We start from the raw sequence: 22,675 nt of genomic DNA on the forward strand, positions 1-22,675 counted from the left end.
GATTCAAGTCATTTTTTAGTGTATTTTTAAAAAAGTTATTGCGTTTTAAAAGGCAAGCGAATACTTTTCTTACTCACTGCATGTATATAGATATGCAAATACTAGAGCAATTTAAGGCAAATATTGATATATGATCAATTTTGTTTTTTTTTTCAATGACCAACTATAAGAGGATTTTCCTTCAAAATTTAAATTATTACAGTAATTTCTGTGTAAAAATTACCAAGACTATTGTAGTCTTTTTCCTTGATTCTACCTGTTTGTAAATGTACATCATTTAAAAATGTTACCAACTTTGAGAAAATAAGATCAATAAATCTGCATTGTATGCACCTTTTCAAACGTTCAATAAAAGTTCAGTAAAAAGAAGAAAGAAGAAAGATTAAAGTACATATTATGAGATCGAAGATGAGCACAAAGTTTGAATTTTCAAGATTTGAATCGCCACCAAAAATCCACTGTTGGGGGAACACTCGGAATCGGAACGCACCCCCACAATAGAAAAACGAAACAAAATGCAGTACAAGATGGCTGCGTTTGGGTGTTGTGGCTACTGATTTGTGTAAGATATAATCCTGTAATACTCGATGGTTAATTTGCAGTAAATCGTTAAATTTGTATATCGGTTGTTGATCAACGTAAGCGGGGTGATATCGTATGTAGCTTGTACATGTGGAAGTGAGTCGTGTTGGGAGGAACAATGCGAACACATCGTTGAAACATTTATCACGGGTGAGTTTGCCTTGAAATTTTATGGCTTTCCCCTTAATTTTAACGGCTCTCCGGAATTCTGCCAAGACGAAGCACGATGCGACGAAAAATTTGAATGTACTGTTCAAGAGACATCGTCAAATAATTCGATAAGTTGCTGGCTGTTCGCAATTCTGCACCCGAACACATTTCAGTCGAGTTTTCTGCGTACATGACGAAATTGTGTAAATACCTAGATGTTTTTTTTTCTTTCTTGTATCTTCGCATTGTACATCGATGAGTCAATCAACAAATTTTTTATGACGTCCATCACATCTTGGCACGCTTTAAATGCGTTACAGTATCGTTCAAGCGTTTCGATTAAAATAAACCTCATTTATACCGCTTACCGCTTTCACCGTGACTCAAGACCACTTCAAGAAAATCAAAATATGTATCAGCGAGTACATTTAAATGGGTTATTATATCAACATTGTACCTTAATGAATCGTACCAGTCTGCAAGGTCGGACAAATCTTCTTGTTTTCTTTTTTCTCTAAACTCAAAAATTCTTTCCTTAATTCGAATTCAAGATTCCAATGTGCATAGTTTTCCATAGTTCGAGAAAAAAGTACTATCATTTGTTATTTAACTTATATTTTACCATAGGATCTTTTTTGCATTATACGGTATACAATACGTAGTTTATAAGATACAAAGAACTTAACATGTTCGTTTTGATAGTCTCTCACGTATGCAACCGAGTAATTCGAAAATTAATGTCATAATAACTGACATCATTGTATTGAAAGAGGGGTCATTAAAAAAAGAAGCATGTTAGCAGTACTTCTTTTTCTAAAATTATTACAAATGTACTGATAGAATAACTATACAGTTCAGGGGGTGGATGATAGGAATTTACTGAAAGTCCAAGATAGAAGCCACTCGAAACACTGGAGAAAGACGGTGGAGCTTCGGAGGAGGGGGAGATGTCTGCCGGCACCCAGGGCGAGATTCGGGTTGGCCCTTCGCACCAGGTTTGCCATATAACTTGAAAAACTTTTTGCTACTTAGCTATATTGCACAATGTACCTAACTCAAGGCTTGTTCTCTTAAGACATGTATTTTGAGTGTAATAGATTAAGGCAGAAATACGATTATAGAAGCATCGGTTAACTAGGACCTAACATTATCATGTTACCTAACATTTTCTATAGTAATTACTTTGAACTTTACAAAAAGCTTTCTTTTGAACATTATAAAAATTTGAAGGATGAAGTAATTGATCGAGTTACATGTTGTTTCAAATTGTTGGTTTTTATGTATACATGTACCTATTCGCAGATTCAGACAACTTTATATATCGCGTGTATGCAAAGTTGTTTGACACTTTCTTAATTTACTATGGACACTGATAACAAATGTATGCATACTGTTAATGTATCGGGGCATAGATGAATCAGTTAGAACCATTGAAACATTTACTATATTATCTTCATTTTAATTAATGTCATAACTCCTTGATGAAAATGGAAGTAAAAATGTTCCAATTGTAGGTGTCCCATTAGTTTCAAGGATTATGAAAAATATGCATGACTTGTGCTTAGTTACAGGTTTAGAGCAATTGAGATACCGGCGTTTGTTTACCGCTTGAAGTATATATATTCATAGAGTATGTTTTTTCATTGTTTCATTATAACCTTGATATCTGCCTGTATTTGTACACGTTGAAAGAGGAGCTCTAAGCTTGAATAGCAAAAAGAGAGCAGGTACCTATTCGTTACACAGTCTCGTTGTACGTCGATGGTTCAAATAACAATGATAGTTATTCTTTAAGTCTGCACGATAACAACTCTTGTTTATTCAACAGTATGATCGCAGAGCCGAAGTACCATGCCACAGACGAGATATTGCTACTCGAAAGACCCTGAATATGATGCAAGTTATTATGATGAAATATTTTATAACAATACATAGGGTGATACCATACGGCGTAAGATTATTTCTATGTTCCTAGTGGTATTCAGTCACGGTGAAATGACAGAAACACCTTTGCTACAGATACAGAACTTACTCCGTTTACATGATAACCCATTGGTTACTTGAACCATCTATGAGTATAATAATGTATTGTATATTATGTAATGTTTGCGACCAAAGTACAGGATCTACAATACCAACACGTAGAGAAATATGATGCAATCTATCTCTCCACTTATATTGCCTTCCCCATAAATGTGTTTTGTTTCCATTGTGTAAATATCATATTCCTAGTTTGTTTGTTTGTGAATTATCTCATTCATTTCCCATTGTTTGAAATAACTTTCACCATTTCTATCGATCGATTCACCAAAGAATATACATGAATGTGCTTTCGTTTGCTACATTAACTTAATATAGCTTATATCGTGAACGTGAACATAACTAATGTTATTAAATGTAAAGCCAATAATAACATGTGTATAATAATCATACATTATTTGAATTCTCGTTTTTCATGCTTATATTTATGATCATTAGTTTGTACACAAACATAAAGTACTCACGCTACTTCTCGTACCAGTAATGTAACAAAAGGAACAGAATGGAAAAAAAAAAGTTATACTGGCTCGTGTAGATTTCTCGAAAAGCAAGCCGGAGTATAGGTGCGTACAACTAACTCGCTTTGGCATTGGTGCTAACCACGCACAACCCCGAATTTTGGGTACAGGAGTTGGTTTCTTGTCAGGCCCGTTTGCCTGAGTATCGGCCGGGTATACCTCCTGGAGAGCTGCTTCCTGATCCAGAGTTTTCTAAAGAACGAGAAGAGCTAAGATGGATTCCAGCTATGGCATTAGACGGGGATCTTCTGATGTACTTGAGAGCGGCACGATCTATGGCTGCATTTGCTGGCATGTGTGATGGTGGATCCCCAGATGACGGTTGTGTGGCTGCATCCCGAGACGACACGACTATCAATGCTCTGGACATCTTGCACGACTCTGGCTATGACCCAGGAAGAGCATTACAGGCTCTCGTTAAATGTCCCGTACCTAAAGGCATCGATAAAAAATGGTCTGAGGAGGAAACTGTAAGTTGAAATGATCGAACCAGAAACTCTTTACCAAAGCGTCTCTTCTTTTCTCTGTTTCATCCTATGCTTTCCTATCCTATCCTATCCTATCCTATCCTATCCTATCCTATCCTATCCTATCTTATCCTATCTTATCCTATCCTATCCTATTCTATCCTATCCTATCCTATCCTATCCTATCCTATCCTATCCTATCCTATCCTATCCTATCCTATCCTATCTTATCCTATCCTATCCTATCCTATCCTATCCTATCCTATGCTATCCTATGCTATGCTATGCTACGCTACGCTATGCTATGCTATGCTATGCTATGCTATGCTATGCTATGCTGTGCTATGCTATTCTCTATTATACCATACCATAGACCATATCTAGTACTGGCGATATATTTCCTTAATTAAGAAAAAGTTAAAGAGAGGACAAGCTTTACGATTATTTGGTGTTCATGTTTTGCTTCGTAGAAACGCTTCGTCAAAGGACTCCGGCAATTCGGAAAGAACTTTTCGAGAATCAGAAAGGATCTTTTACCCCACAAAGACACGGTAGCGATCAACATTTCCATTTGCATTTACATAGACAAGTAGCCTAGGTGTTCGCCATGAACACGAAACAAAAGACAACCAGCTTGACGTGACACGTTTCTGTATTTTTAGCCGGAATTGGTGGAGTTCTATTACTTGTGGAAGAAAACACCCGGTGCAAATAATAATCGACCTCATCGAAGACGACGACAAGGCTCGCTCAGACGGATTCGTAACACACGCAACTCGAGGGCCGGTACACCCAAAGAAGAGGTTCCTACTCCGCCAAAGGATACGCCACCGGCCAGCGTCAGTCAGAAGGAGCCGATTTCAGAGCCCGAAACCGTGCCGGTTGGGACACCTGCCAGCAACAATCCCGGCGGGGAAATTAGTTCTGTGACAGAGGACGACAATTCGGAGGAGGACAGCGATTCCAGGGATACTAATACTAACGGAGCAACGCACTCCTGTCAGCATTGTTTCTCGACCAATTCGAAGGACTATCAGGTAGCCGGCAAGGACAGGTTATTGCTTTGTACGGAATGCAGAATACATTTGAAGAAAACCGGAGAATTACCGCCAGCCCCTCCATACCTGTTCCGCCCAGTGCCCGCGGAATCACCAGATAGCCCAGGGAGAATGCGCACGAGAAACAAGGCCAAGGAAACGCCTAGACCCGCAAGACCTCGACGTACAGGTGGTACGGATACTCCTGATCACGAAAAGCAACAACAGCATCACCATCAGCAGCAGCAGCAACAACAACAACAACAACAACACCAGCAACAACAACAGCAGCAGCAACAAACGCCGGATAAGAGTAAGAAAAAGACGTCCGGCGGTGGAAAGCCAGAGACACCGAAGAAAGGTCAGAAACGGCCTCAAACGGACGAGGCGGACGAGGACAAGGAGTCTCAGAAACGGAAACGCGGTGAACGCCCTGAGAGTCCTTCCGAATCACTAACGACCGATAGTAACTCTCTCATGGATGAGCCTGAAAGGGAAGGAGAAGGTGATACGAACGAAAATCAAAGCACTCCAGTTACAGTGCCGACCGAGGAGCCTGTCAGTCCGGCCGTAACCACGCCGGAAGAACCTACGGAACCGACGCCGGTGTCCACTCCTATACCAGCACCTATACAAACTCTGCCGATATCCGTTCCCGTTATTCACTCTTTGGAGAAGAAGACGCTACTGGAAGACCCGGCGGAAACCAAGGATCCGATAGAAGATGTACCGTTAGCTATGAATCAGCCGTTGAAATTAGAACCCATGCCGATAGAGTCAGCCATGTCTCCGTGCAACGAAGATACCAAGGAATCCGAACAGCAGCAGCAACAACAACAACTCAATTTGAGCACCTCGCAGCCATTAAACATGAACGATATGAACCAAAGCATGCCAAGGAATTTATCGCAAACGATACAGACCGGTAACATCTGCGCGACAACTGGTCTCCAGGGTATACAGAACGCGCAGATCATGTCTCCGACGCAACAGGCACTACCACTGACCATGCAGTACGCGTCCAACGTTCCCCCCGTTCAAAATGTACCACAAAACTTGTCGCAGAGCATGCAGATGCCGTCAAATATGTCGCAGAACATGTCGAGCGCGCAAAACATGGGACCAACACAGAATATTCGAGCTCATGGCGAAAATATGTCGAACGGACAAAATTTGGCTCAGAACATGGCCCAATCTTTGTCGCAAAATCTGCCGGTACCACCACTGAATTTGAATATTTCCCAAAGTATACCGCCGAACATGTCTCAGTTACCGCAGATGTCGAGTTCGCCGCAACCTTTGGGTTTAACGGTAATGTCTTCCGAGAGCAGAATTTCTGAACGAATTGCCGACGACAGACTCGCCCAGGAACGAATGAGAGACAACAGGATATCAGACAGGATACCGGACAGAATTTCGGAGCGATCGATTACGGAGAACAGCGAGTCCGAAAGAAATGAACCGAGCAATCTGTTTCAACCGATTCAATCGAGCGGAATGCTACCTATGGAAAAACCATCCTCCATGTACAATTTGGCAGGCACGCCGCCTATGGAGCCGCAAAACTTAAAGATCAAACAGGAGATCATCCCTCCGGAGCCGGATCCGCTGCAAAGCTTGAAAGAGGTGAAAGTACCCGGGTTTCAGTCTGGCTTTCCTGGTCCGAGTTTAGAAAATATCAAAAAGGATCCGGACAGTTCGAGCAAACCTCCAACGCCGAGCAAACATTCGATGGCCAGCAATCAAGCTGTCCCACAGATCCAGTCGGTGGCAGCGTCTCCTACACCGACTCTTCCGCCGCCGCCCACATCGATCCCTCAGCCGGTGATGCATCCGGCGCAGCAACCGAGTCCGCACATGGCCCATCCGTTCCACCCTCATCATCCTCTGATGCACCATTCGTTGTTCACTCCCATGCATCCGTACCATCCGCACGCGTATCCGGGATACGCCGCCGTTGGAGGGTATCCTTCGTTCCCGCCTTATCCATACGGACCGGTGCCGCACGCTATACCACCGCCGTCGCCGCAGAGAAGCCAGGAGAGCACGACCATGATGACGGCACACCATTCGAGCACCAGCTCGAGCGTGACGACTAGAGAGGAAGGGGAGAACCTGATCGCCACGCATCATCATTCTTCCAGTATGCATCAGGCGACAGCACTGCATCACGACAAGCTGTTGACCATTTCGTCGCACAGTTCCCATAGCCACTCGTCGTCGCATAGTTCGCACAATACGCAACGCAAGCCGTCGTTGGTCTCGGCGACGTGTTTAACGTCCAGCAGTTCGGCCCACCATCATCACAGGGCACCGCAGCAGCCACCGGTCGCACCGGAACCTAAAATCGAACCGGATCTGATCGAGCAGGAGCAAGAGGAACCGCCGAGCCCGCGGGGCCCTTCTCCGGAGCCAAGGATCGAGGATTCCGAGTGTCACAGATCTCAGTCGGCCATCTTTCTGCGGCACTGGAACAGGGGCGAGAACAATTCCTGTACGAGGACGGACTTGATGTTCAAGCCGGTGCCAGACTCGAAGCTGGCGAGGAAACGGGAAGAGAGGTCTCGGAAGCAGGCCGAACGGGAAAGGGAGGAACGAGACAGAGCCGCGGCCCAGCAGGCGAGGAAGATGACCACGCCAGAGAAACAACCGGAAGTGTGCAAACCGCCGAGCAGGGGACCCCTCGAACCTGTGGTCTCGCCATACGATAGGTACGCGGCCGCGGCCGCGGCTGCAGCTGCTAGGCCCGGCTCCTACGCCGACACTCCTGCTCTTAGACAATTGTCGGAGTATGCGCGACCGCATGCCGCGTTTTCCCCGGCTCGGCATCCGGCACCGCCGGACCCGATGCTTCACTACATGTACGGTGGACCGGCGGCAAGGGAACGCCTCGAATTGGAGCACTTGGAACGGGAGAAGAGGGAACGCGAGATCCGAGAGCTGCGCGAAAGAGAATTGAACGACCGGCTCAAGGAGGAACTGTTGAAAGGAACGCCCAGGCCCATGCCGGGACCAGTCGACCCGCACTGGCTCGAGATCCATCGCCGTTACGCCGCGGCGGGGCTAGCGCCCGGACCCTCGGCACCTCCTCAAGCTTTGCACCAGTTCGGCCTCTATGGGGCACCGCCCGGCCCGAGTCAGCTGGAAAGAGAACGTTTAGAAAGACTAGGTAACTCTTATTGTCCTTCGAAACCGTCTTACACACACAGCCTCCGCCCCTCCACCCTCAACACCCAACACCCAACCCCTTTCGAGTACGCATATCTTTCTTCTCGAATCGTGGAATCATTAAGTACAATGGCTATGATTTCGAATTCTAAACAATACGATCCAAGCTTAGGTTTTTGCCACGAGACGGACAGAGCGAGGTGATGATGATTATGAATATGATGATGATTTGAATATGATGATGATGATGATGATGATGATGATGATGATGATGATTATGATTATGATGATGATGATTATGATGATGATGGTGATGGTAGTGATGATGATGGTGGTGATGGTGGTGATGATTATGATGGTAATAATGATGATAATGATTATGATGGTGATGACGATGATGATGATGATGATGTTGATGACGGTGATGATGTTAGTGATAGCGATAGTGGTCGTTTCCGAATGTTCGCCGTACTTGCCGGACGCTGTGAAATAATTGACAATGAATGATGTTTGGTGGCACCGGTGACGTGCAGCTAGCAGTCGGAAACGCCTGGGTAACGCCTGTGAAACGCCTGTGGAACGTCCGAACAACGAAAGCGTGTTGCAAAACAGCTATGAGAAATTCGTTTTTAAAAGGAGAAAGATATAGTTATTGTTGTTCGCTAGCGTTAAGAGCACGATTAGAGAGAACAGTATGTTTGATCGAGGCGCTGTCGGGTTTAGGGATACCGACTGCAGCCGGCGGGGGGCCAGCGGGTGCGGGGGCTGGCCATCCCGTGGCGGCTCATCACCACGGCCAGCTGGACGAGCGTCTGGCTCTAGCTGCTGACCCGATGGTCCGGTTGCAGATGGCTGGCATTTCGCCCGAGTATCATGCTCACACTCACGCGCATACGCATGCGCATACGCACTTGCACTTACATCCGGGACAGCAGCAGGCCCAGCAACAGGCTCAGCAACAGCAGGAAGCGGCTGCGGCTGCGGCTGCAGCTGGATTCCCCCTGCCTGGTAGGTCCTACAAATCAGGATATCTGATTCGAGTACGCTCTTACACAAAGATCGACCCTTTCATCGCGATCATATTCCAGAATTTTCAGAATTATCAGAGTTATCAGAATTATCAGAATTTGATCGTCGACATCAAATCGAAGCGCGTTTTCCTCTCGCTCCTATCGCTAGACGTACATACAGTTTACTCTTTTTCTCTTGCACTCTCTCCCGCCCCCTCTCTTTCTCTTTCTCTTTCTTTGTCTCTTTTTCTTTCTCTCTCTCTCTCCCTCTCCCTCTCCCTCTCCCTCTCCCTCTCCCTCTCCCTCTTCCTCTCTCGATTGTCACCGAAGAATATAACGTTTCGCGTGAAAATCATGTGGCTCGTGGCAAACAATACCACCGATTCGGTAAAATACGTACGCGCACACAACAGCTCGTTCGCTTTTTACAACGTTTGCTGCGATAAACGATTTAATTCTTAGTCCGTTTCGTTCGAACCAGTAAAGGTCGATCGTGTGCGAGCGTACTGAAACGTACTTCTCATTCGATTCAATCTCTATCACGCGTCGGAGCTCGTCTCGAAAAAAAAAAACCCTGACAAATAGATGAGAAAGACGCGCGAACAAACGAGCGTTTCTCTTGCAGCAGACCTATTCTTTTTTTTGCATTTTTCTCTCGCTTTTCTCGCCATGCCATTGTGACTGGGCATCGAGCCTCTTTCGGTGAAGGTACCATCGAAACAAACAGATTCCACGAACCGGTTCTAGTCGCTTCATCGTTATGATACGATATACAATAATATTTTCGTGTAAGGTGCAAGTGCGCGCGAGTGTTGCGAGAATCGGTCGTTTGCGTGTATACGCGTGGATGAGTGGATTGAAACGAGATGCGTGCGCGCGGTCTTCATTTCGCACTGTACGAATCCTTTTCTAATTAATTTGCACATCGAACACGCTAGTTAACCGAAGAGAACGAATCCTGTCGTCTGCCTCTGTTACCACGTACCATGTCCATAGTACGCGCGCGACCATCATCGTCGTCCCCCTATGGTCGCCAATTTCTTCGTTATTTCGGTTGCTTAGAAGCATCGAAACGCGTCGGGTTATACATATACATATACATATACGCGCTTATCGTTCGTCCCATTGCAAATATCGTTTCGCGAATTCCTTGTAAGCGCACACCCACCTATACGCACATATAAATTAAACAAACCTACATAAGAAACACGATACACGTTACAGGACGCACCGAAAGGGCCGAAACCATTCTCTCACGCTCTGTCATGCATGCTAGTTTGTCCATTGGTCCGAGAGCTTGATAGCTTCCAAGTACTTGGGATCGTTGGTAACGGTTCGTTAACGTTTGCTATTTGTACAGCTGCAGCCGGCGCGAATTATCCTCGGCCAGGATTGATGCCGCGTGATCCAGGATTGGCGCTTCATCCGGCGGAACTTCTTGGAAGACCGTACGCGGACATGGCAGCTCATCACGAGCAATTGCAGCGTCACCTGATGATGGAGCGGGATCGATTTCAGCCCCATGCATCGCTCGTGGCCCATCACGAAGAATATTTAAGGTTCGCCTTTTCAAATCTATAACAAACTTTCCGATGCGTTTACATTTCTCTATTCTTGTCTCGGTTTAACGAACCATCGCATAACGGACTAACGAAGGCTGTTTTTTAGACAACAACGCGAGCGCGAGCTCAAAGTTCGCGCACTGGAAGAAGCTGCACGTGGATCACGCCCTTAGGTGTAATTGTATTTATACTATCCTAACGATTATCCTTCCTAACCCGGAACGCGAACAATCGTTCTCGTTAGAATCTCGACCGACGGGAATTTAACACGACTCGAGTACAAAAGAGAACGATGAAAACAGAAAAATGTGTGTATGGTGGGCAAAGCGTGTTAACGCCGGGTAGAGGAAACAAAGGAAATGAGACGTAGACCCAACACACAAACGCAAGGAGAGAGAGAGAGAGAGAGAGAGAGAGAGAGAGAGAGAGAGGGGGGGGAGAGAAAGAGAGAGAGAGAGATCACTGACCTTATATTTAGGATCAGAAAATATTTTTACGGTTTCTTAGAGCTATATATATATATAGCAAATACAAGGTAAAAAACGTAAGGTTCATTACGTTTCGTATTAGTGTAAATACGCCACGCGATATGAATTATCGATAATATAATAGTACTAGCATTGATTCGGCGCGGTACAGGAACGAAATTACTACACACGGACGGACAGCGCGTGCGTGCGCCACGTACACACAAACGTAACATTCGTTTGGCATGTATATTTGTTTGAAATCTCTAGGTATATGTTATATGTAATTACATCACCGGTTCACGACATCGGTTATTAGCTCAGACGTGGATCCGTTCCGTTCGATTTAAATTTTGCGAGCGGTGATAATGCCAAAGTGTTCAAACGTGAAATTGTTCACCGCGGTTCTGTTTTTTATTAGTTCTATACTCTTATAGAAAATTATAGATCATGTTTCCATTGTTTCTCATTTTCGAGTTTCCGATGGATCGAGGAACGCGAGACATTTCTTCGAAGTGTACAATAATTTTATGATTTATAGATTAACTTCCAAACATGTTAGACAAAAAAAAAAAAGAAAGAAAGAGCTGTCCGTTTTTCGTAACGATCGTGGGCGCTTACCGACCTTCCGTGTTCTAGTACGTATAAATGCATAGTATAAGAATGTAACTAAAGTTTTAATATTATTGTAATTCTTCTGTGTCGAACAATTTGTATATTTTCTATATATATATATATATCCTTTAAAGATTTTACCCTTAAAGACCACGAACGTTTGATACTGGTTGGACCGAGCGGCTGATTAGAATTAAAAAAAAACTTTGTAAGAAATTGACCAAAGTTTAGAAAATGAAAAACATTTTATAGAAAAAACGGTACGTCGAGAACGCATAATTTGCCACGTTCGTGCGCTCCGTAGAATTTTACAGAGTCACGTAAAACACTATCCTGTTGGTGCAGGCGTTGAAGATCGATGCGACAACGGTTTTCGTCGGAGCAAGGCAACATTTTTCTTTTGACGAGCATTCGACGGTGTAGATTCGATGTAATCTAGTTATTTAAATAAGTAAATATTTCATAGAAACGTCCAATTTTCGTCGTATCGTTTCCTTCTTCGCTTTATTTTTTCGTTTCGAGTCTTCTAGTTAAACAAGCGTACAGTTTAATCGAATGTCGATGTTAATTAATTGGGAGTCAATGTGCACGAATGCGTACCATCTTTTTACCGTTTGCCCTAACTTGCGCAAGATTCAGCGGTTGAAAACAGTTATGATGTCGGTTTCGGTTTCGGTTTCGGTCTTTCAGGATCGATATCACATTGGTTCCATAACGGTTATTTTTCGGTTCTTGGTTTCGGTTCTGTGCGATAGACAAGAACACTCTATAATATCTGTAATACAAAGTATTACAAAGATGTGATTACATCGCACGGATTTTCGATCTAAATATAGAATTTATACTTTTAACGCTTCAAGGAAATATAACGTATTTATTACGTAAACTAGAACTACCATTGAAATGCGTAACCGAAAAATAACAATTAGAGAACCGATATAAGCCAAAACAGATAGAACTTATTATTAAGATAATACTTTAATTTGTTTAAATATTTAACAGTTACGAGATCTTTTCTGTTCTTCATAACTGTTTCAATCAGAGAATCGATGTATAAGAGTTTCAAACGGCTATTTTCGGAATCTTTTCAATTCTTGGCGAGGTTGTTGCCTATCCTCCTCGTTATATGACGAAAATGTCGGTGAAATATACCAAGAATTAGAAATATTTGAATGAAAAACCGAGTAGCCGAGAAATGAAACGAAAGAAAAGAAATTTTCTGTGATCGGAATGTTCGAACATCAAATCATTGTATAATTTCATACCACCAGTTTGCCTGTTACCGAATTCCCTGGACACAAAATAAATAAGTGTCTTTTGAAAGACGATCTTTTCGTGCCATCTTACCGTGCGCGCATCGTCGGATTTTCTAACATCATAAGTAATCGTTGTATGGTGGTGGAATTTGTGTTCCTTGTCCGTTGCCTTTCCACCACTCTGCAACATATATCGCACTGCATCGCACTGGTTGTCGTCACGTTTTTGTCGATCGTAATGTGAAAACCAGTTGGACTCGCTAGCAACACTTTACGTGGGAGTATATATAGTATAGCTAGACTTTTGAACGTCTCCGTGAAACAACCACAAGCGTGCGTTTGTCCCGCTTTTTGCTAAATTCGAAGACATCGCATGTGCGCAATTAATCCTTCTCCTTATAAAAGCCTTCGCCTTTTCTTCTTGCTTCCTTCCTTTTCCATAATCGATGCTTCACATCGAAATTGTTCGCACGATTCTTCTCGGTGATGTTATTGTCATTAATTCGTTCCCTTTTATTTTTACTGTAACGACACTTCGATGGTGCAAGTGTTCCGGCTGTCCGATCGGATGCACGTGCGACTCACATGTGTATTCGGGAAACATGGGCGGAGCGGAGTAGGTCTGTTTACGAGGAGGGGACCGAAAGAAGAGTGTCAAAAAGGGACTATCGGAGGAAACGGGGGAAAGGTTTAGTCGTTCGTAGCGTGCTGCCGGTGCGGTGAAGCTAAGCTCACGGGGGTGCTTCGAGTTGATCGAGTTTTCGGGGACCTACCGACAGTACCGACAGCAGCGCGTGGTGCAGCGCGTAGCTTGCAGCATGGCTGCACAAAGAAAGAAGGAATCGTCGAAACAACGGTATCAAGCGAACGCGCGCGAAAGGGACCGCACTCATAGGTGAACATTACTTTTTCTTTTTTATTTAATTTTCTCGCATGCTGCTCGAAATCGCGACAAAACGAAAAGCAAGCCTGTCGATCCCTGATGTTCGGTCGTCTTGTCGGTGATTTCCAGTCGGCGAATCTACACGATATTGTGAAAGAAAAAATTGTAAATACCCTTTTGGAATGTAAGGAGCGCGAACAACGCGAACAACACTGAAGAAAAGCAATCTTCCCTGTGCAGTGTGAACACGGCGTTTAGTGCGCTGAGAACGTTGATACCGACGGAACCAGCGGATAGGAAATTATCGAAAATCGAGACTTTAAGATTAGCCAGCAGTTACATAAGCCACTTGGGGGCCGTCCTCGTTGCAGGGCCCATAAATCAGCAACCCTGTTTACGTATCGGCGAGGACCGTAATGGTGTCTTCGGGGCAAACCACTGGCCCGATTCGCAAACAAGGCCGCAGCTTTGTACTTTTTGCCTGTCCATGCACAAAAAATACGTAAGTACAATTTTCAGGAAACGAATAATCTCGGGATCGTACGACTGACAATTCGATCAATGAGGGTTACTATTGCAAGTCGCATATCGTGTTGTTTATTTACCGTCTATCGTTTCGCGTGACATTACAAATTCATTCTTCCTTTTCAGAATTTGAACGTTACCTCGAAAGTCATTTCGGATTACCAGAATCACGAGGAATCGTTGTACGCTATTCCTGCTACAAATTCAATTTCGTCGACGTATCTTGATTTCGCCGATCTATAGCCGTTTCTTGTTTATTTGTTGATATTTACTACTATTATTATGATTACGATTATTATTATTATTATTATTATTATTATTATTATTATTATTGTTGTTGTTATCATTATTATTATTATTGTATTATTGTATATCTACCGTATTCCACATTTGTACATATGCATTATACATATACATAAAAATCAAATATAACATATATATATATAGGTACAATCGAATTTAATAAATGTTACATCGATACAGATGTACTTACACATACATTTATCATATTTACCACACGGTGCAATCGTCGCGCGAGTTTGTCTTTCGTCATTTTTTTCATAACATTTGAACGTCAAATGTGTAAAACTATGCTGGTACAACCGGGCTCAAAATAACGTTGGTACGTCGTGCTTTCTCGTGAGTATCATCCGCGAAGAAATACAGAAAACCGATTCTTCTGAATTATCGATGGTATTTATCAAGGGGATTCCGAGTCGATAAGAAAGATCGTTTGGCTGAGGTATCGATACGATTAACAGCTACGGACGCGCTGCAGCGATCGGTGTAGTGCGGCGGTGAATGTTTCAGTCTTTCGAAGTCAACAATGCTGTGAGGAAGCTCGTTTTCGTTTTTCTCCCCGTTCTCGTTCATCGTTAGAATTTCAGTGTTTTTATTTGGTTGTTCGGTTACTCGATTATTCGTTGCGCGATAAGTAGCTCGTAAGAATAGAATCGATGGTTTCGACGAAAATGTTCAAGGGATTTCTCCGAAACTTTCTATAATTGAAATTAGGTAAGCTCCAACGAAAAACAAAAAAAAAGAAAGAGATTCACATTTCCCATGCGAGCCATAGTAACCACGATCAATCAACGCCATTATACCAAAACCGAATTCCTCTTCGTATACATACATGTATGTATCTTTTGAGTGTGATTTTGTAGAACTACCGAGTTTGAGATGCGTGCGATGGAGTCGAATCAATAGAATAGAATAGAATAGAATAGAATAGAATAGAATATAGTAGTAGACTAAACTAAACCAGACCAGCCTAAACTACAATACAATAATTTGGTAGCAATAATTTGAACCACGCGACTTTCAAGATATCGACGCATCGCAAAGGTAACATTTAGAGATAGAGCCGATACGATATACGAGTCTGTAGATTCTGTTTTTTCAACGGTACATACAAATCGAAGGAAGCCAGTGTATTTCGCTTAAATCGTATCCGAAGATCGGAGGAAGGTTGCAGGAAGGTTCGAATATCGTTCCGCGCTCGGGAAAGTTTAATGTTACCAATGTTTCTGTTATCGTTTCTGTTCCGTTTAAAACGTTCAATCTCGATAAGAGGCACGTTCGTATCGTTGTGCTCGTTTTCTATCACGCGAGGAATAAGCTCTCTCGCTTGCCGTTCTCAGCCGTGGAAAATGTTGACTTAAGCCGTTCCGGCCGTTCGCGGAGTTGAAAGTCGAAAGCGTGCGTTCGCGCAACACTGTGGATCGAAAATTTCAAATCGGGAAAATTAGCGCCCTGAACGGCGGCTATCACCGCCATCTTGTAAAAGTGTCTCTGTAGTGTTTGAAGGTTTAGCGAGAAGGAACAGCAGCTTCGCCGGAGGCTGGAAGTCTTTTTGAAGTGGTTGCAACGGTCCTTGGCAGTCCCTGGGCACCCAGGTGACCTCGTGCGAGGCCAGGGTACCTTCAAGCTGCTGGGACAACCTCACGGCCATTAAACACGTTCACACGCCCGACTCTTGCGAAGATGGTGAGCACTCTTTCGTTAACAACTAACATTTTCATCGTATATAACCCTCGAATCAATCGGTTTCTTTTTCACTCGGGATTGCTCGCTCGAGTTGACGCGAGCTTCCCCACGATCTATATCGACCTGCAAAACACGTTGTCCGAACAAAACAACATCCACAAACATTTAACCTGCATTTACCGTGAATGCCCCGAATATTACTATCGAACAGACAACTCCCGACTGTCAATATCTTCGTATCGAGTTGCCGAATGTATGGCTGCTATTACTTATTTAATAAACATTTGTACTATCGAACATATACTATTAAACACGTAGATAGTTCTTTGTCAAATAAATAGTGCATTTGAAACTTGCGCTCGATGTTGCCACGAAATATCGAGTGTTTTTGGAGCCTATACGATAGTAGTTCTATCTTAAAGTTCGAAAGCTGATGCACCGTATACCATAATAAAGGGACAATCTCTATAAAGCAACAAAGAATTGGAAAATACGTGGATTACTCGTTTGTGTTTCATTGTTTCAGAGTTCAGCATCGACGGGTGGAACCGAGGGGTCTAGTCCAGCCTCTAGCCCTGCCTCGGCTACGAGTCTCACAATGGCTGCGCCAAAGTATGGTACATTAGTACCTAATCGTATCTTTGTCGGGGGCATTTCTGCTAATACCAGCGCCGAAGAACTGACCCAACTGTTTTCCTCCTATGGTAACGTGAAAGCTACGAAGATAATCGCGGACCGTGCCGGTGTTTCCAAAGGTTACGGATTTGTTACGTTCGAAACCGAAGAGGAAGCCAAGAGACTTCAAAGAGAAGTATGTTTAGTGCTCCATGCTCGCCGGTACGTACGTTACTTGTACTAATTTTCATCCGTTTCGATCGTAGCCCGAATGCATCATCTTGAGAGAAAGGAAACTAAATATTGCACCGGCGATCAAAAAGCAACCCTTCAACAGATCTTTCGACGGTGGTTCCGGATCTCCGCCTTCTATGCCTACTAGCCCTTACTATTACCCGAACGGTCTGTAGAAATTCATTTTAAGATTTTCTTGGCTTACCATTCGTTGGACGCGTGCGACATGTATGAAACTTTTCCCGATCAGGTATGGGGTTATACCAAAACGGAATGTATTGCAACACGATGGCTGCAGCTCCAACGACACCGATTGCTCCGCCGACTGATCCGGCAACGATCTATCAAACCACAGGAGTGTTCGGTGAGTTTATCGAAGAGACCAAATCGTAGTTGTGAAGATGATAATCGCTGATTCGAGAATCGTTATAAAATTGAAAATCTGAACGATCAGGACCTCAAGCCGCTGGCCATCAAACTTTCGCGCCTGTGATGTATCCATGTCCAGCACCGTCGCTCTACATGCCACAGCAGTACCCATATTCGCCTATGCCGGTGAGTAAAGTACACGACACAATGGATTCTACGGATTTCTCTCTACGATATTCCCGATAATTATCTTGGGTCCTATGTACATCAATCATAATGTGTACCATATCAATTGTCTATGTTTATGGGTATAGCTTGTATTTTTTATTAAACGGTAACTCGGTTGCGGTTTGACAGACAAATGGTTTGATGGGAGAAGCCATACCACCGGCGTTTCTACCCAACCCTCAGCAAATGCCTACTTACGTCCTTCTCGACGCTATACAGTATTGAGGTCTAAAGGTACATGGTCTATGCTAAACGACTAGCATGCAACGACTAGCACTCATCCCTGTGCGTTTTCTTTCTCAATCTTTTGCATGGCCTATCGACTATGACGCATGCACACTAGATTCTCTTTCACGATTCATTATTATTGTTATTACACTATATTTACATTACGTTATATTGCGTTACATTTACATTTACATTACATTACATTACATTACATTACATTACATTACATTACATTACATTATACTGTATCGTATCATCTCACGTATGTGTTTTATGCACAAGTTTTTCCACACATCACACGATTCGTTTATTCGTCGAGCACGTGTCTCTTATGCTTGTCTCGATGAAGACAATTCGACCACCGAATGCTTATACAATTACTATTGTCGTAGATAGTTTAATTTCCTTTGGTTCGACGGCGTGTTGGATACTCTTTTCATGCTCTACGTTTCTCGTGTCACTGTTTCTGATCTATTTTTATGCGCGAGCACTGCGAAATAGCGTATTCGTTGCACAGATAATTGCCGATGTTCCCGGATAGACCGCGATCGATGGTTCTGCGTGTAGTAGAGAATCTTATAACAAAGCGTGTTTCTACTTTGCGTTATCCTAGACACGCGCGATACGGATTAGCTAATCGAATCGAGCTGAAGTATTCGTCGAGCGTGTCTCTTGGATTTTCGTCTGTATCAAAGAATTTTTTTGGCATGTGTACAGCAATCTTGGTACTCGAGAATGAGAACGATGTTGAATTATCGAAGGATCCTTTGGAAGGAGAGGAAAATTCTCTCTGTTCCGCGAGAAGAAAAAGAAGAAGAAGAATGTATCTGTTGCATTTATTTATAAATTAAAATCGACTGGTTACGATTAAATGTTAAGCTTCGGTTATTCGGTCGAGATATTCTAGGATCGCATAGAAATAAATGGGTGATGGTCGAATTCTGGTTTTCTGTGCAGTACGAGACGTATTATCCAGGGGCAGCAGCAGCCGGAGCTTCACCGTACTTGTATCCTAGCAGCCACTCGCAGACCAACACAAACGCCAGCAACAGCAATTCTGGAAACGGAAACAATGGAACGGCGGGGGCAACTAGTCCTCCGACAGGACCTCCGCCGGCGCCACTTCCTTCTCTACCTCCACCAGCAGCCACACACTTTTATCCCGCTGCCCCGCCGCCGCACCATCATCATCCGCCGGTGCAAGCTGGTCCACCTCAGACGCAGGTCGATCATGTTTATTATCCGTTTCCAACCGGAACTCATCCTCCGCCACCACCGCATGCAGCCATGGGACTAGCCGAGCAGCAGTTGGTGCTCTACCCAACGGACGCTTCGTTCCAGCAAACGTCGTCGTCCGATGGTCAGACTGCTCCACAAGAGGTGAGTCGACGATTCGCCATTCGTCATAACAGTCGCCGTAGTAGCGGTAGTTGTCATCGCTGACACTCTCGCTCGCTATATCGGTCGCGTCCGCGGTCGATCGAATCAAGTCGAATAGAGAACCGAATCGAAACGAATCGGACGAAACCAAACCGAATTGTCGAAGGCTACGAGAAACCGCTCGACGACGAAATTATCATCTGTGAACTAAACCGTAGGATTCTCCTTCAACGTCGAGCCACTCTGAGCAACCGCATAGTGACACAACGCAAGCTGCTGCGGGTTCGTCCGCACCCATGGTGTCCTTGATGCCCGTCAAATTTCCCGTATCCGGACGTTATACGAATTATCATTCGATCGCGATACATAGCGCGAACTTGTACAATTCGCAGTCGTGCTTGAACGAGACCGAGGATTGCGGCGGGAATCGAATGCATTGCAGGACTATCGTCTACCACCCGGCGACGGTTTACATTCCTCACGCGCACGCTACAGCTCCGTTTCACAATGCTTCGGTGGCTGGCGTCGCGGCCGGTACCAGCTTGCTACCGACCCCGACTACGGCCACCGGTCCGGGCTCATCCATGTCTCAGCAAATCTTCGACTCGTCGGCTAAACCTCAGAGTTACAATTCAAGGGAATATTCAAAATCGGGGTCCGCGAATGGACAAAGCAGTTGTTACTCGAAAGGCGGTCATGGGAACGCGTTGTCGCCTCACCAATCGTCGCTCGTGAATAAATCGCATCTGACGAACTCGCAGTTGTACAAGCACGTGAACGTGGACGGTAGTTACAACAAGTACCCATCTTCCGCGATGGGTTCGCGGTTCTCCATGCAATACAATCACCGAAGAACTGTAGCTTCGGCAGCAACGACGGTTGTTGCCGGTGGTTCCCCGACAGTTCAGACTTCTCCGGGTTGCTTCGCAGCATCGCGATCCGACAACTATAGTCCTCAGAGGTCCGGGAACGTCGGTGGTTTCGTATCGAATCCGCCACCTCCTCAATCCTACAACGCCGGTTACACGAGTTCCTCGCAGTCGAAAATGTTCATCGCGTCCGGTCAAGGTTTCACGAACGAGTACGCCAACGGTCGCAGGAATCATTTGAACGACCAGTACGCGGACAACGCGATTAAATTGAACACCTACTCGAGTCGCAAGAACGCGGTTAACGCGTATCGCAATAACGGGCAAACGTCGGAGGGTATCGTTGGTGGCTCGAGCAGTCGGTCGTCCACTGAAAATTATAACACGAGCCTCGAGGCTGAAACGGGGGGCAGCAACGGTTCGCAGGCTGCTCAAACCGTGCAGAGCGTGCAGAATGTACATAGTGTACAAAGTACCGCGGAAAGTAATAGCAATTCGGAGAAGCCTGACAGTCCACCGCCAGCACCCTACTCGCCTATGACACGACCGCTCCCAACTTTATCACCACCCACCTCCCAGGTCCCGTTGTACCCTCCATCGCAAAACCGTTACCAGCCATCCCTGGTCCCGTCCCAGCATCACCATCAGCAACAGCAGCCACAGCAGCAGCAGCAACAACAACAACAGCAACAGCAGCAGCAACAACAACAACAACAACAATCGAGTCAACAGCAGCGTCGGTACACCATCGCTCCGACTGCTCTGCCCACAGCCAGTCGAAAGTCCACCGAGAAATACTCGAGTTCCGGCTCGACTCAAAACAGCGCGGTCCTGAGGCAGAGCAAGTACAAGGTGAACGGGATCATGCAGACGAGCAACAAAGTATCCGAGGACAACCTGGGCGGTGCTGGGGACGCTCCTCCGGGTGTCGGTAGAATGCCGATCACCCCGCCGGGCACTCCGAGGACACTTCCAGTCCATTCCACCGTCGCTGATCAAAATCAGCTGAGCGACACGTGCCATCAGATGCAGGCTCTGAGTCTCTGAGTCTCTAAGCCTTCGAGCCTCTGAGCCTAGTTTCGCATTGCGCTCTCACCTGCGTCCTTCGAATTCTTTGTTTCTCTTTTCTTTCTCTCCTCTTCTCTCTTCTCTTTTCTTCTATTTTACTTCATTTCTGTATTTCATCAATCCCTGTTTTCGTCGGAGTCATCTTTTCTCACGGTTCTCAAATACACGGACCACACGTGTCTCCTTCGATTTCAAATTGTCACCTGTTCGAAGGCGGACAAACGTTAACACTGCATTAGCACCCGTGTGAAGAAGAGAGAAATCGAAATTTTCTCTTGTGATCTCAATCCCCCAATGCAAAAAAAAGAGAAAAATGGCAAATGAACTATAAACGATCGAACTTGTAAATTATTAATTCTTCGGTAAATTATCAAACATACTAAATTGTTAAGCATTTATAAATGAATATATATATATATATATATATATATATATATATATATATATATATATATATATAAACACCCGCGCGAACATACACACTATTTATGCATGTGTATCGTGCACATCCACACACGACATTCAAAGATTATTATGTTGGATATTAAAAATGATATATAGGAAAAAGACACGAGTCGGCATAGGAAATTCAAAGTCGAATACGTTAACTCTTGCAATAATTGAATGTTTACGATATACATACATATATGTATACATATGTACATACGTATGTATATGCATATATATATATATATATATATGCCTCTGTGTTTGTGCGTGTGCGTGTGTGTGTGTGCGTACACGCGCGCGCGCGGGCGCGTGTAACGACAAAGAGAGAGGGGGGGGGGTGGAGGTTACAGAGATAGATATATTTTATGTGCGTGGGTGTTTATGTATGCATGCGCGCGTGTGTGGATGAGTGCGAGTGTTTATGTATCCTTAGTAGATACTATAGATACGCTACGTTACTTAAATCTATGTCATATGCAGTATTTGACGTTTAAGCGCGATAGGCTCGGCAAACCATGAATCTCACGAGCAAGGCTAGAGTAGGATAGATGTGGATATACAGACGAAGAATACGAGACGATTAAGATGATGAAAAAAAATATTCATACCAATAATAGAACAAAGGAAGAATAGAGAAAACCAAAACAAATAACGTTGTTATCGTACAAACGCGAGCGATTTGTTATGTGTTCAAAGATAAACAAAAAAAAAACGTAAAAGAAAAATACAAGTAAAAGAAAGAAAAAATACGCGGAAGGGAAATAGGGAGGCAGAATGTAGTTGAGTTTCGTAAAACGGTTGCTCAAGGCACTGCCACGTCTCTCATTTTTTATTTTCTACCTGAAACATGGTTGCACGTCAGAGTACTTATAGTTTTTTCGTTATTTTTTCTTTTTCTATTTTTTTTTTCTTTTTTTTTTTAAATTAGAGTAACCGTGAACTATGATGATGTATTCTCACGCATTTCT

At 44.1% G+C, this 22,675-nt stretch overlaps 3 protein-coding genes and 1 long non-coding RNA gene across 11 annotated transcripts in view; all 4 read left to right on the forward strand.

Moving 5' to 3' along the window:
• Positions 1 to 279: 279 nt before the first annotated feature.
• Positions 280 to 12,939, forward strand: LOC117226438 (uncharacterized). Of its 7 annotated transcripts, none has more exons than XM_033480749.2 (8): positions 280 to 732; positions 1,586 to 1,727; positions 3,401 to 3,760; positions 4,228 to 4,308; positions 4,420 to 7,963; positions 8,686 to 8,970; positions 10,333 to 10,531; positions 10,641 to 12,939. In XM_033480749.2, exons 2-8 carry the CDS (start codon positions 1,680 to 1,682, stop codon positions 10,705 to 10,707), a joined length of 4,584 nt encoding a protein of 1,527 aa, XP_033336640.2. In that variant the 5' UTR covers positions 280 to 732; positions 1,586 to 1,679; the 3' UTR covers positions 10,708 to 12,939. The 7 variants fall into 7 exon arrangements, with proteins under 7 accessions (XP_033336640.2, XP_033336649.2, XP_033336643.2 ...); XM_033480752.2 differs by having other exon boundaries at positions 281 to 732; positions 3,419 to 3,760; XM_033480758.2 differs by lacking the exon at positions 3,401 to 3,760.
• On the forward strand, positions 1,734 to 2,882 carry LOC117226452 (uncharacterized). The gene is made up of 2 exons (XR_004491785.2): positions 1,734 to 2,459; positions 2,561 to 2,882. It is a non-coding gene; the product is annotated as an uncharacterized LOC117226452 (long non-coding RNA).
• Positions 12,940 to 13,088: 149 nt separating the features above from the next.
• LOC117226453 (transcription factor 15) lies at positions 13,089 to 14,733 on the forward strand. 2 transcript variants are annotated; one of them, XM_033480776.2, is made up of 3 exons: positions 13,089 to 13,767; positions 13,945 to 14,257; positions 14,407 to 14,733. In XM_033480776.2, the coding sequence occupies exons 1-3, from the start codon at positions 13,691 to 13,693 to the stop codon at positions 14,521 to 14,523; spliced, it is 507 nt and encodes a 168-aa protein (XP_033336667.1). In that variant the 5' UTR covers positions 13,089 to 13,690; the 3' UTR covers positions 14,524 to 14,733. The 2 variants fall into 2 exon arrangements, with proteins under 2 accessions (XP_033336667.1, XP_076381274.1); XM_076525159.1 differs by having other exon boundaries at positions 13,996 to 14,257.
• A 381-nt stretch (positions 14,734 to 15,114) lies between these two features.
• The window catches only part of LOC117226454 (uncharacterized), a 10,881-nt gene continuing 3,320 nt past the window's right edge, over positions 15,115 to 22,675 (forward strand). Inside the window, exons 1-8 of the mRNA XM_033480777.2 lie at positions 15,115 to 15,294; positions 16,078 to 16,266; positions 16,793 to 17,077; positions 17,148 to 17,283; positions 17,366 to 17,479; positions 17,570 to 17,670; positions 18,898 to 19,320; positions 19,539 to 22,675. The exon at positions 19,539 to 22,675 is cut by the window's right edge and continues 3,320 nt beyond it. Of these exons, the coding sequence (XP_033336668.2) occupies positions 16,264 to 16,266; positions 16,793 to 17,077; positions 17,148 to 17,283; positions 17,366 to 17,479; positions 17,570 to 17,670; positions 18,898 to 19,320; positions 19,539 to 21,236 (2,760 nt within the window). The 5' untranslated portion in view covers positions 15,115 to 15,294; positions 16,078 to 16,263 and the 3' untranslated portion in view covers positions 21,237 to 22,675. The remainder of the gene's footprint in view (positions 15,295 to 16,077; positions 16,267 to 16,792; positions 17,078 to 17,147; positions 17,284 to 17,365; positions 17,480 to 17,569; positions 17,671 to 18,897; positions 19,321 to 19,538) is intronic.

The sequence above is a fragment of the Megalopta genalis genome, chromosome 11 (assembly GCF_051020955.1).
Source record: "Megalopta genalis isolate 19385.01 chromosome 11, iyMegGena1_principal, whole genome shotgun sequence".
In the NCBI taxonomy this organism is placed as follows: Eukaryota; Metazoa; Arthropoda; class Insecta; order Hymenoptera; family Halictidae; genus Megalopta; species Megalopta genalis.

Excerpts from the sequence above, each read along its gene's own strand:
- LOC117226438 (XM_033480749.2), top strand. The coding sequence starts at position 1,680 with ATGTCTGCCGGCACCCAGGGCGAGATTCGGGTTGGCCCTTCGCACCAG. Across the intron at positions 3,761-4,227 it reads AATGGTCTGAGGAGGAAACT|AAACGCTTCGTCAAAGGACT; the intron begins GTAAGTTGAAAT and ends TTTGCTTCGTAG. Across the intron at positions 4,309-4,419 it reads TTTTACCCCACAAAGACACG|CCGGAATTGGTGGAGTTCTA; the intron begins GTAGCGATCAAC and ends CTGTATTTTTAG.
- LOC117226453 (XM_033480776.2), top strand. The coding sequence starts at position 13,691 with ATGGCTGCACAAAGAAAGAAGGAATCGTCGAAACAACGGTATCAAGCG. Across the intron at positions 13,768-13,944 it reads GAAAGGGACCGCACTCATAG|GAGCGCGAACAACGCGAACA; the intron begins GTGAACATTACT and ends TTGGAATGTAAG. Across the intron at positions 14,258-14,406 it reads TGTCCATGCACAAAAAATAC|AATTTGAACGTTACCTCGAA; the intron begins GTAAGTACAATT and ends CTTCCTTTTCAG.